Source organism: Orcinus orca, chromosome 2 (genome assembly GCF_937001465.1).
Source record: "Orcinus orca chromosome 2, mOrcOrc1.1, whole genome shotgun sequence".
In the NCBI taxonomy this organism is placed as follows: Eukaryota; Metazoa; Chordata; class Mammalia; order Artiodactyla; family Delphinidae; genus Orcinus; species Orcinus orca.
The window spans coordinates 200,992,891-201,005,233 of NC_064560.1; the positions used below are offsets into that span (position 1 = coordinate 200,992,891).

A 12,343-nucleotide genomic window follows, 5' to 3' on the forward strand; every position below is an offset into this window, starting at 1 on the left:
CCTACCGGGGGCCTTGGGTGCGGGGCGTGGTTGGCACCAGGCCAGCTGAAAAGCTTCGCTCCCGGGAATTGTAATATTCTGGGGTGGGACCTCCAGGAAGTGAGTCTATGGAGGGGGCAGAGCCGAGATGTGCGATGCTGGCTGAGGGGGACCTGGTGGAGGGGGTGCAGAAAGGGGGCATTTGCCTGGATGACTTCCCCATACTCACCTTGCCCTTTGGGCCCCGGACTGAGTTGGGGCCTCTCCCGCCAGCCCCCAGCCAACTGGGGCTTCTTAGGGGGCCCAGAGCAGGGCCACTCGTGGGTGTGGCAGTTTTGCTTAAACAGAACCCAAGTTTGCATCCAAACTGGCCGCTGCCAGGGCCCAGCTCCAGCCTCCAAGTGGGGCCGGGCGTGGGCGCAAGTTGGTGTGTCACGAGGGCAGCGGTGGGGCTGGGGGACTGTGAGAGCGGTGGGGAGGAGAGCTGCGAGCAAAGGAGGGCCCTAGATAGTGGCCTGAGTGTCCAGCCTTGGGTGCGCGTGCGTGTGTGTGTTTATGAGCACGAGGGCGTCTGCTCACGGGGTGTTCGTGCTTGTGCTGGGTGTGTGTGTGAACGTGCACAGCCTCAGCTGAGGCCCCCAGCCGGCCCAGGGAGCCGAGAGAGTGGGAGCCCCGGATGTAGGCTCCCTCCTCGGGGGATGCTGGTGCCCACAGGGGCGCACGGGACGCTCGGCCTCACCCCATCCTGGAACCCCACGAGGAAAGTGCCGAGCTCGGCTGACTTGTCATGAGACCGTCAGACTTTCTGAAGCAACACCCACGGGCAGCCGAGGGCCCGCCCCGCCTCCCCAGCATTTCCCAAGATGAGCCTGCTGCACAGGGGGGCATCCCAGCCTCCTGCTCTGCCTCCAAGGCTTCGGGAGGGCCCAGGAACCAGCCTCGGCCTGCCCGGGCCTGGGGGCCAGCACTCCTCACCCGCCCCGCGGCCACTGCCACTGCAGCCGCAGCAGCAACCAGTTTTCCCATCGCCCTCTCCGGCCTGTCAGTCCTCCTGGCCCGCCAACATCGGCAGCCTCCCCAGTCTGCACCGCTGCTGCGTGGGCCCCAGACCTCCGGAGCTGAGCTCCAGAGCAGGCTCTGCCCCGACCTCTGTCCTTTCCACATGCAGTTTCCTCCGCTTGGCCACCCTGTCATCATCTCTGGCCACTGCCTGGTCCCTGGTCCCTAGAGCAGTCTCACAAACGTTCAGAGCCCGGCCCCCACTAGGTGAACGCTAGTGCTGGGCACAGGTGGGCAGAGGAAGGGAAGGTGAGTCCCGCCCAGCCTGAGGGCGCAGCGGGGTCTCGAGGGCTGGGAGGGGCAGCAGGTGGGCCCGGCGCTTCTCCTCCTGCACCTGGAGACACCGAGACCGGAAGCAGGCCCACCAGTCCACCACCTCCCTGGGCCCGGCAGCCGAAAGGAGCATCCCCACCTCCTGTCCACCCCAACAGGACCAGCGGGCCCGAGTCTCTTTCTCTCTGGGCTGAAAGGCCAGCACCTAGATGCCCAGCATGGTGTGACCCTGTGACAGGGCAGCCCACCACCACGGGCATCCCCCCCGCCCACCTGGCACCTGCAGGTAAGCGTGTCTGAAGCACCCTCCCGCCACCCCCCAGGGCTCCCAGTGCACCAAACGGCCATCTTCTGAGGACCCCCTGCAGGCCACACGGCCCGGCCTTGGGGATCTGCCTGTCCTGGGACTGAAATGGCCATGCTGGTGCCCTTGGGCACCCTCCAACATCGGCTGGAGCTGAAGCAGGGCAGAGTCAGGGAGATGCCCGGCCTGGCTCTGCCACCCCCCACCCCTGTGCCCCCACCCTCCACCTGCTGGGTGGTAAGGTGATCAGGTGCCCCAGGGCTAAACCCAGGAAGGCAGGGGACAGGGGGCGCAGTGTGGGCACAGAAGAGAGCGCAGCCACTTACCGAGCCCGACGTCCTCCCAACTTGCCCAGAGGTGAAGGTCGCAGGTTTGCAGCTCCCTCTGGCCGTCCTCCCCACTCCTCGCCTCCACAGCCCCTCCCTCCACCGCCCCGCCCACAGGCCCCTTCTCTGCTGTGCCAAGAGCCCGCCAAGCCCCCTTCGCCCTACCAGAGGGACTGGGCGGGTCCCCTTACAGGCCCCCACAGCTGGGCCAGGCCCCCGCCCCTCCCCCAGAGCGCCCCCGCAGGCCGAGCAGCTGACTGGGGGAGGAGACACCGCCCAGCTCGGGGTGTGTGAGTCACTCACACCGCCCCGGGCCAGTCTAGTCCTGCTGTGTGGACAGACTCAGATGTCAAACAGGACCGTTCCGGCAGGCTGTGCACGAGCCTGGGACAGAGGCTGAGGGCTGTCGGGCTGGGGGTACAGGGGAGGGGTGTGGAGGCATAGCCCAAGGCGGGGACGGAGGCCCTTCCAGGAGGGAGCCAGGATGGGCACAGGCTACTGCTGCCTCTGGAACCTCAGTGCTGCACGGCCCCCCAGACTCTGCTGAGACCACTGCCCAGGGCACAGCCAGCCCCTTCCACAGCCAAGGCCACAAAGGCCAGAGCAGGGCCAGACCAAGCCCACCCACGGCCTGGGCCAGTGGCCTTGGGGAAGGTGGCCTTGGCCACTGCCCCCCTGCCCATGCCCTTGGAGGGTGGGTCCCCGGAACCAGCAGTTTTAACCACCCCCTCCCCAGTCGTCGCCCAACTCCCCCGCTCCCCAGACCCCACCTGCCGGGCCTGCCCCCTCCTGTCACCTCACCCTTCTGCCCCCAGGACTCCCAGCTCCTGCCCTGGGGGACCCCTGAGGGGGGCGGGAGAATGCGGATTCTGGCTCCAAGGCCCCTCCCAGCTCCAGGAGCCCGGGCAGGCCCAGCAGGCCTATCTGCAGATCTGCTGCTGGTCCGGGGGCTGCCCTGCCCTGCGCCTCTCAGCCCCGTGGGGTGGGGCCCAGCTGGCTGCGGGCACCTGCATCCCACAAGCAGGTCGGAGCAGGCTGGCACAGCTGAGGGGCCCAGGCTGGGGTTCAAGGGTGGCGATGGGTCAGCCCGAACCTGCACCTACACCCCCACCAGACACACCAGGCCTGCAACGGTGGCCGCAGAGCTGCGGGCTCCTTGCTGAGGGCAACAGGCACCGAAAGCAGCTGCAGGGAGGCTGGGCCCCACCAGGACAGGGGAAGCCCGGAGCAACCTGAGGTGGGGTGACAGCAGGGGAAGGCCCCCGGCCGCTCGGAGGGCTCCCGGGTAGGCGGAGGGCTCCACCAGCTCGAGGCCAGTTCCCGGCACTGCTGGGAACACTGGGTGAGAGGCCTGAAGGAGGAAAAGCACCCAGGGCCCCCCCGGCCTGTCCCCCCTGAAAACCTAACGGTCATAAGAGACTCTAGTCACACTGAGACAGGAAACCGGCCAGGCCTGCTGGTCAGTGACCTCACCTACCCCACCGGCCCACACAGTTCTCACCTGGGAATTCTGTTTACTGCTTGACACCCCACCAGACTGTTACCGACACCCCCAAACGCCCCGCCCCCGCCCCCGCCCCGGGCCGGGCCTGCTGACTCAGCTGGGAGGCGGGGGTAGACGCTGGCACGGAGCAGGGTCACCCCGCCTCGCCTCGTCCCCTCTGAGCCTGGGCACTCCGTCACAATGAAGCCGTCCCCCATCCTCCTGAACCCTCTGCCACCTCCCCTGCGGCCACCCGCCGGGCCCTGGACCATTGTGACAGCCTCGGCCGGGCTCCGTCTCCTGCGGCCAGGCACCCCCACCCACTGGCTGGAGGAGGCCTCAGCCCTGACACCCTATGCTCTGACCCCGCCCCCCACAAGCCCTCTCCAGACTCCAGCATCCACCCGCCCGGCTCAGACCCTGGACTCGCTCCCTCAGGAGGCCAGCGCCAGCAGCCCTTGCCGTGCTGTGCGGGGGCAGCTCCAGGGCGATGGGAAGTGGCTGGGAAGGGAAGGAGTCAGCTGCTGGCACGGGGCTCTGGGTCAGGACCACTGTGACCCGGTAGCGGCGAGAGTCAGGGGGCCACTCCTCACCCCGCCCCTGGGCTGGTGTCAGTCCCGCAGGGTGTACCTGGCTCCCCAGCGGATAAGGGCTCTGGGTGAGGAGGCCCTGTCCACCCACCTTGGCTCCCGGGGACCCCACCTGCCAGGCCCCTGGCTCCAGGCAGGTGCTGGGCCAGCTGAAGGGACGCTGCCCGGGGCAGCTGCTGCGCTGCCACACCTCCTGGCCTGGATGCAGGCTGCCCAGCACGTGTCCGCCGACCCCCGCTGCACCGGCAGCCGCAGCTCAGAGCCGCCAGGACTCCGGGCCCTTGGAGTCACTGTGGGAAAGGGCGGGGCGGGGCCAGGGGCGGCTGATGGTGAATCCGCCGGCGAGGAGGTCAGGGCAAGCGCGGCATTCTCAGGGCATGTGTCACGGAGGAGCCCGCAGGTGCTGCCACCCAGGAGCAAGGCCTGCCGGGGCGGGGGTGCGGGGGGAGCTGCCTGGAGGGGTCCTGCATTCAGGTGCCTGGTGGGAGGCCACCCTCTTCCCACCTGGAAGGGTCTGGCAGCACTGGCAGCTCTTGGGAAACAAGGGCACCAGCCAGGGTCGGGGGAGGAGTAGGAGGGGCGGGGCCCCCAGAGCCCAGTATGGGCAGCCCACGGTCTGACCCCCACCCTGGGGTGGGCAGCCAGCCGGAGGCTTGAGCCCCAAACAAAGTAGCCTTGACCTGGCCCAGCGGGGCCTCACCTCCGGGGCCTCCAGCCCACGCAGACACCGGCACCTGGGTGGACCCTCCAGTGGACAACGGGGCTGAGCGAGCCTGTCACCGCACTGTTGTGACAGGGAGGCCCAAATAAGGACCCCACCCCAGGTTTCCTGGCCTGCTCCTTTCTGAGCCCCGGCCATCCTCTCGGCAATGGACACCCACATCCGGTGCTGTGTCTGGGCAGGAGCCCATCTTGGACCTTCCCGGGACTCCTGGCAGTTCAACCAGCTAAGAAGGTGGAAAGCCCGCCTCTGCTGGCGGCTGGGAGCCACAGCTCCGCCTACCGCTCCAGCAGCAGCCCTGGGCGCGACGCGCCGGCGAGTCTCTACGGCCAAGCTCTCTGGGGAGGGGCCCAACGCCGCCCCTCACCCTCGGGTACACACACTGGGTCCTCCGGCTCCCCGCAGGGCAGGAACCAGGTGAGCAGTGGGCACGGCGGGACGCCACCTCCCACCCTGCCCTGGCCCCTCAGGCCTCCTGGGCCCAGCTCCATCTTTCCATTTTAGAAAGTGCTTCTGACTATTAAATATTTATCCCAGCTAGGTGGACCTTTAGCGCCCAGCCGCCTGTGCCTCCAAAAAAGAGAAAAACAAAGGGAAACCTGAGGAAGAGGCCAGGCGGGCAGGGCCTGCAGGTGCCCCTGAAGGCGCCCGGTGTGCCCGGACCCGGCCAGGAGGGGCAGCTGCCCTTAGAATGGGGAGGGGCTCAGGGGAGCGTGGCCAGCTGTCGCGTGTGTGCAGCTGAGGCTCCCCGTCCACCCTCCCCACCCTCAGCCTCAGCTCCTCGATGCCCCTCCTCCGCCCTGCTGGGCCTTATCCCTTCCCCTGGGACCTGCCCTGAAACCCTCTGAGGCGCCCCGGTGCCCTTGGAACATAGCCCTCCCGCCTAACAGCACGGTCCCTACACCTCTCCACCCTTAACCCCACCCCCATCCCCAGACCCACCCTGTTAAGCTACGTGCTGCTCCCCAGTCAACATTCTCTCCAGGCCTCTTGCACACGATGCCGCATCAGGCAGCCCTTCCTCCTGGAAGCCCTCCCTGACTTCCCTGTGCACCGAGGTGGCACTGATGGCAGAAGCCCCACCTGTCTCACCTTTGATGAATGAACACTGGTGAATCCCTGCTCCCCAATGTGTGAACATCTAAGGCCCAGAGCCCCTGGGATGCACAGATGGACGGGTGGGTGGACAGGCAACCCCACTTCGCATTAGCCCTAGGCGTAGGGTCTGCCTCCTCCTGCCCCTGTCCAGGCAGAGGGCCAAGCTGGGGAAATCTGGGCTTTTCACCCCTGAAATGGGTGGCGGGGGCCCCCAGATGGCCCATGCCCCACCCCACCTCCCTGGGGTTCTCCTTGCTGGGACCTCCACTTCCCCACCCCCAGGCAAAGCAGCCCCAGTCTGAACCTGAAACACAGCCTTTCAGCAAAGGCAGTCACAAGAGAAGATAGAGGGTTGGAGTCTGAAGGAGAGCAATCCAGGGGGCTTCCTGGAAGAGGCAGCTCCTGGCTGGGCCCAGCATGGAAGACTGGCCAGAGGGAGAGAAGGCCATGGCCTTCACAAGGGCAAGGCCATGATCAGCCCCAGGTGGAGTGGGCGCACAGTGGGAGGCAGGTGGTTTGGGGCACTGGACCCTCCTATCCACTCCTGGGCCCCACCCTGCTTCCTGAGGCTGGATCTAGGCTATCCAGAGTGTTTCTCCACAAAGAGAAGAAGTGGGGGTGCTGTCAGGAACCCGTATGCTATCACCAGCAGTGGCTTTCAGAATCGTCCTCATTAAAGTGTCAGGAGGGTCGGTACTCCTGCCCAGGATGGCCTCTGAGGCCTCTTCTCTGTGCCCGGCCTTGTGGGCCCCCTGCCTGGTGGGGCAGGGCAGCATCAGAGCGTGTGGCATGGCTGCTCTGACCCCTGTGGAGGTCAGAGAGGCTCCACTTTGGTTCGGGGCTCTGCCTCACTGCTCTGAAACTCAGTGTCCCTGTCTGCAAAATGGGGACACAGCCCTCTGCCAGTGTGGACAACCCAGGCAAAGCCACCAGTTTGGACTGCTCACTGGAGCCACCCCTTGGCCTCCCTGGCTACACGGCTCTACCTCTCTGCCCTGCCTGGGCCGTGAGCAGCCATGGTCACTCCTGTTCATAGATTCGAGATCCAGCCCATAGCCCAGAGTCCAGGCCTGTGCGGAGGCCACCGGCCCTGTTCAGAAGGGTGAGGCCACCACAGGGGATGCCCGACATTGCACTGCTTTCGGGAAAGGCCCCAGTGTTGCCGTGGCCCCCTGCCAGGGAGAGACCACCCAGATACGCCTCATGGTGTCATCTGCTCCTGGGGCTCTCTGACCCTTGTGGGGGCTTCTCAGGGTGGGTGTGGGAGGGGCCTCAGGCCAAGCCAGGGGATTGAAGGTGCAGGGCAGAGGTCCAGCCTGGGAGTTGGGGGCTCCCTATCAGTAGTCTAGCTGCCTAAGACCCAGCTCTGCCTCGGGAAGGAACCAGCTGCCCCTGGGATAGGAAAGGGGGGCCCATTCCAGGTGGAGGTCGCCTGGGAAGGCAGTAATGGGGTGGGGGTGCGCGGGTGCTACTCAGACTGGCCAGGCACAGGGAGGCTAGGCGGATCCTGTGCTGGTGTGTTCCCAGCACAGCCACCAGGGGGCAGCCTCCGAATGCAGGCTGGACCAGACATGGCTCCTTCCCCCGGGCCCCCGTCTGGGGCACCGACAGGATGTGGGAGGGGTCTTCAGAGGACCTGGCGGGACTGGTCCAGGAGGGCAGGTGTGGGCTGGGCAGAAACACGAGGGGCGGGGAGGGACGGGGAGGGCCTGCCCATCTCTGGCCTGCTAGGAGGGAACTGCAGCTGGAAAATGCCTGGACTGAATCCCCATGGCTCTGTATTAGGAATGCATGTTCCCTGGCCCCCTCAGAAGGATGGGGAAGCCTGGGAATCTGCATGTTGGACACAACCCCCCAGGGCCAGGTCTCCTGCCAACGCCCATGAAAGCCACTGACCTTGTTCCCTAAGAGGGGATGGTTTTGCAGGCTGGACACAAGGAGGAACTGCCCCAGAGGCCAGAGAACCACATGTCAGAGTAAGAATGAGGGCCTCAGCTGGGGAGGTGCTCCCAGCACAGGCCTCTGCAAGGCAGGAGGGTGGATAAGATGGCCCGAGACCCTGCAGCTTGGGAGTCTCCAGGCGGCCAGTAAGTGAGGAGAAGGCCATTGTGGGATGCAAGGCAGAGCAACGGCCCCAAGTCCTTTGGGCCCCGCTCCTCTCCCTGTGACGCGGCAGATTCCCAGGGATGTGGGCCAGGCCCGCCACAGTCAGGAGGAGGGGGATAGGGACCCATCATTCTCCCGTTGGCTGTCCAGGGAGAATCGGGGTGCCTTGGGTTCCCACCTGGGCAAGGGAGGCCGAAACAGGAGGTCAGCTGGGCTTCAGTGCTAACCAGATTAATGGGCAACAGGAGGGACCATGGGGGCTCCTGCTGCAGCTGAAGGGGAGCCCCACCCCCTCTGCATCACCAGTGCCATCGTCATCGATCTCTGCTTTCCCCAGGGAGTGGGGTTCCACCTGTGCTAATGCAGTGTGGCCCCAGCCCCCCTTGCTGGCAGCTGGCCAGGTGTCCTGGGTGTGGCCAGGCTGCGGCATTACTGACCCTGGGCTGGAAAGACTGTCCCTGCCACACCCCACCCTGCCCTCCACGATGCTGAGACACCCAGACCCTGGAACCAGGCCCAGTGCAGGGACAGACAGATGACAGACAGAGCACCTGGTTCTCATTCTGCGGCCAGAGGTGCAGAGGGAGGGGTCCTGCCCCATGGGCAACCCCCACCTACCCTTGCTCAGAACTGGGGGACCCTGTGGCCTGAGCTCTGACCCCACTCAGGCCCCTCACCAAGCCCCAGACCTCCGCCACCACCTAGCCAGTGAGCCAGCACACAGCAGCCACACGCTGGACCCAGCCCAGCCCAGCCTAGCAGTCCTGGACCAAAGCCAGCAGCCCCTACTCCTGGTCCAGCCAGACTGCTCTCCCCCAAAGCAGATCAGAGGGCAGTCCTGGCGGCAGGTTCCCACCGCCTGCTGACCCACGGCAGTCATGCCCCACTTACACGTGCGGCCCGCCCCAGGCGGCTGCCTCTAGGGACAGCACACGTCCCAGAGGGCTACAGCAGGGGTACAGTTGACAGAGAGGGAGAGACAGACAGTGAGTTACAGAGAGAGAGGCGAGGAGTGACAGGGTGGTAGAGGCGCGTCAGCGACCCAGAGAAACAAAGTGAGCGGCAGGGATGGAGAGGGGTGGGAGGCCAAGGGACAGGGACAGGTAAGAGATGAGACGCAGGAGGAGGGAGGCACAGACCCGAGCAGCCCCCGAGGCGCAGAAACGCGCTCGAGACCGCGGGCCGGTCCCGGAGGCTCCCCCACCCTGGCCGGCGCCGCAGCCCACCCGCAACGCGCGCCCCAGGGCCCGCCCGGCGCGCGCCCCGCGCGGAGCCCACCCGCCCCGAGGGGAGCGGGCTGCAGGCGGGGAGGAGGCGCACCGCTGCCGGGGGCTTCGGGCCAGTTGGGCAGCATCATGTGGAAGCAGTCGCACATCTTGGCAGCCGGGCGGTGCTGGCCGGCGGCGGCCCGTCGCGTCCAGTCGCAGATCCCGGCTCCGCCGCGCGGGCGGCCAGGGTGCGGGCGAGCGCAGCGCTCTGCCTCCGCTGCCCTGCGATGCCGCTGGCTGCAGGCCGCGGACTGCGGGCAGAGCCGGCGCCCCCAACCCCGCCACCGCCAGGACCCCGCCCGGGCCAGCCCAGCCCGAGCCCAGCCACTGCGGAGCGAGCGCGGGCGGAGCCGCCGGCCTCATTCAGCCCATTGGCTGCTGCCCGCCAGGCCACGCCCCCTAGTGGCCACGCCACGCCCCTGTCCCTCCGGGAACCGGCTTGACCCAGGCCCCGCCCACTAAGGCCCAGCCTCTCAGTCCGGACCCCGCCAACGTCCCACCTCCAGTCCGATCACCGGCACAGGCTCCGCGGCAGGCCCGCCCCGCCACTAGATCGGCCCCGCCCCGCGCCCCAACAGAGTCCTGAGTGTTGACTTTGGACGCCTGCCCGGGGGGGGCGGGGGGGGGCCCGGGGGTGGTCCCCGGACGCCGCGCCAAGACTCCCGGACTTGACCTGCGCGCCGCAGTCTTGCCTTCCAGTCCGGAGACAAGACATTTCAGTCACAAGCTGGGGAGCAGGGCACCCTGGGCGAGGGCGTAGGGGCAGCGGAGCCCAGGGAGGCCACGGCATGTGATCTGACTCCACTAGCCCGGCCCTGGGGGCTCCTGGTCTGGAGGTGTGCGCAGCGGGGTAGCATGGTGCCACGGTGGGGGTGGGTAGGGAAGGGTCCTGGAAGGCTCCGGGCAGACAGTCTAAGCTCGGACTTCAGGAGTAGGGAACAGTGTTCTGGACCGAAGCAACGCAGTAGTGTGTGTGCAGAGGACAGACGGAGTAAGAGAGCCGAAGCTGGTTCACACCGCGGAAAGTTAGGCTCAGGGGGGTTGGGGGCAGGGGGCAGCAGGGCTGACTACCAGGTGGCTGGGGGATGTCCCTAGGGGCACAGTGCTGGAGGTCAGGAGCCCCGCAGGAGGGTGGGGGCTGGGCCGGGGCAGGGTTGTGATGAGGGAGAAGGGTCCTGGATGTTCCGGAAGCTGGCAGAGGGGACTTGGAAGACCACTGGGGAGGTTTAGGGGCCGCCCTGGGCTCCAGCTTGGGTGTCGTGCAGACGTGTGCAACGGGGCACGTCTGGGGGTGTGGGCAGGGAGTGGGGATGCCTGGGAGAGCTCTGTTTCCGAGGAAGTAGGGGGTTACCTGAGGCCCAGCCTGGCGACCTGAGGAAGGGCCCCTTGGGGAGTGCGGGTCCTGCTGGGGTGGGGGTGAAGCGCCGGGGCCAGCACATTCCTGGGGGCTGCCCTGAAACGGTGCCGATAGTGCTGGGGCAGATGAAACACACACAGTCAACTTTTCCTGGGGCAGAAAGGGGCCAGGCTGAAACAGGAGGACCACACAGACACACAGACTTGACACAGACACAGAAACACACGTAGACACACACATGACACAGACACACAAACGCTTGTAGATGAGATGTCACACACTGACACCAATACACAGATACAGGTCTACTTGGATATGTCCCCATGCACTCAGAGACAGGCACACACACGCACGCGCGCGCACACACACACAAGTGCTTGGGAACACACTCATACACGTGCACCCACTCAGGCCCACGCGCCGGGATGTGCTCAACAGGACACAGACACACACAGGTGCACACACAGAGCACACTACTCATTCCTGGGCTCACTCAGGGATCGCACAGCTGGCAGGGCCCAGGTGAGCCTGCCCAGCGGGACGACTCATGCCTGGCAGTTCCCATTAGCTGGCCTGCAGCCAGGCGGTCTTCCAGCAAACGGTCAGACAGACACACACATCACTGCCGGGAAGAGGCCCTGGCAGCCTCCCGTCTCTCGAGCCCATGGCATGACGGGCACAGCCCTGTCCTTTAGGTGGGGACATCAGGGCTTGGGTCTCACCCCTCCGCCCTGGTGTCTTCTCTCAGGCCAGGCAGCATTGCCCTGGGGCCCGAGACCCTGCCCTACTCGGTCCGGATGGGAATCAGTTACTTGTGGGCACAGGGAGAGAGCTGTATGTGTCCCTGGGTGTGTCTGGCGTCTGCTCGGGCCTGTCGGGGGTCTCAGCCTGCCTGTCCTGTGTGTGTGTGTGACTCTGGCCTTGTGGGCCTGGGAACAAGGGGCAGTCTGTGCAGTCAGCACAAGCTCTCTGGGCCCCTGCCCAATTAGGCATGTGAACTTGGATAAGTCGTGTGGCTCCCGGGCCCCGTTCAGCTGAAGCGGCCTCACCCTGTGTGGCATATATCCTGATTTTCCAGCATGGTGCACACAGGGCTGCGGTGGCTCCTGTCAGCTCTGTGGGGAGGCGGAGGGGAGGCCAGGGGGCTGCCCCACCTAAACAGAGGCCACTGAGGGAGAGTGGAGGTGGGCACCGCTGGCCCCTCTGAGGACAGTCCCTGGGCAATTGGGTGCTCCCTGGGAATCCAGGCCAGCCGGGACCTGGGGGAGGCTGAGGCAGGGACCCTCCCTGGGGCCACTTCTGCCTTTGGACTTGGTGAGGGCTGGGTGGGCTTACATTTTCCTGCTGGGGCCGAGTTCACTCTGCAGCCAGGGAGTTGACTCAGCACTAGCTCAGGGCCCCAGATCCAGGATGAGGGTAGGCAGGGACACCCCCGCCCCGGCCAAGGAGTTGCCCCTTCCCCTCTCTTGTGTCCCCTGAGGCAGAGGGCTGGTCTCACCCGCTGTGCACACCCCTATGTACCACCGGGGGCCCTGTAGGCCCATTTCATCTCTGGAAGGGTGTGGTCCCTCAGGCAGTGTACCCCACAGATGGCAGACTGCAGCTGTGTAGAGGGAGACTGCCCAGGAGTCAGCCCCCAGGCCAGCCAGGCCTGGCCCTGCCTCCTCCTACCAATCCCTCCTCCCACCCGTGGGGGCCTTGGAACCCCGGCCTGGCCCCAGGGTCACAGCGCCTGATGGGGAGAAGGCTGCCCGGGTAGGACCTGCGCGGCCCATCTGT

General features: G+C 66.4%; 1 protein-coding gene across 1 annotated transcript in view; it reads right to left on the reverse strand.

Moving 5' to 3' along the window:
• AHNAK2 (AHNAK nucleoprotein 2) overlaps nucleotides 1-9,390 on the reverse strand; it is a 29,812-nt gene extending 20,422 nt beyond the window's left edge. Inside the window, exon 1 of the mRNA XM_049705869.1 lies at nucleotides 9,260-9,390. Within this exon, the coding sequence (XP_049561826.1) occupies nucleotides 9,260-9,314 (55 nt within the window). The 5' untranslated portion in view covers nucleotides 9,315-9,390. The remainder of the gene's footprint in view (nucleotides 1-9,259) is intronic.
• Nucleotides 9,391-12,343: the final 2,953 nt, after the last annotated feature.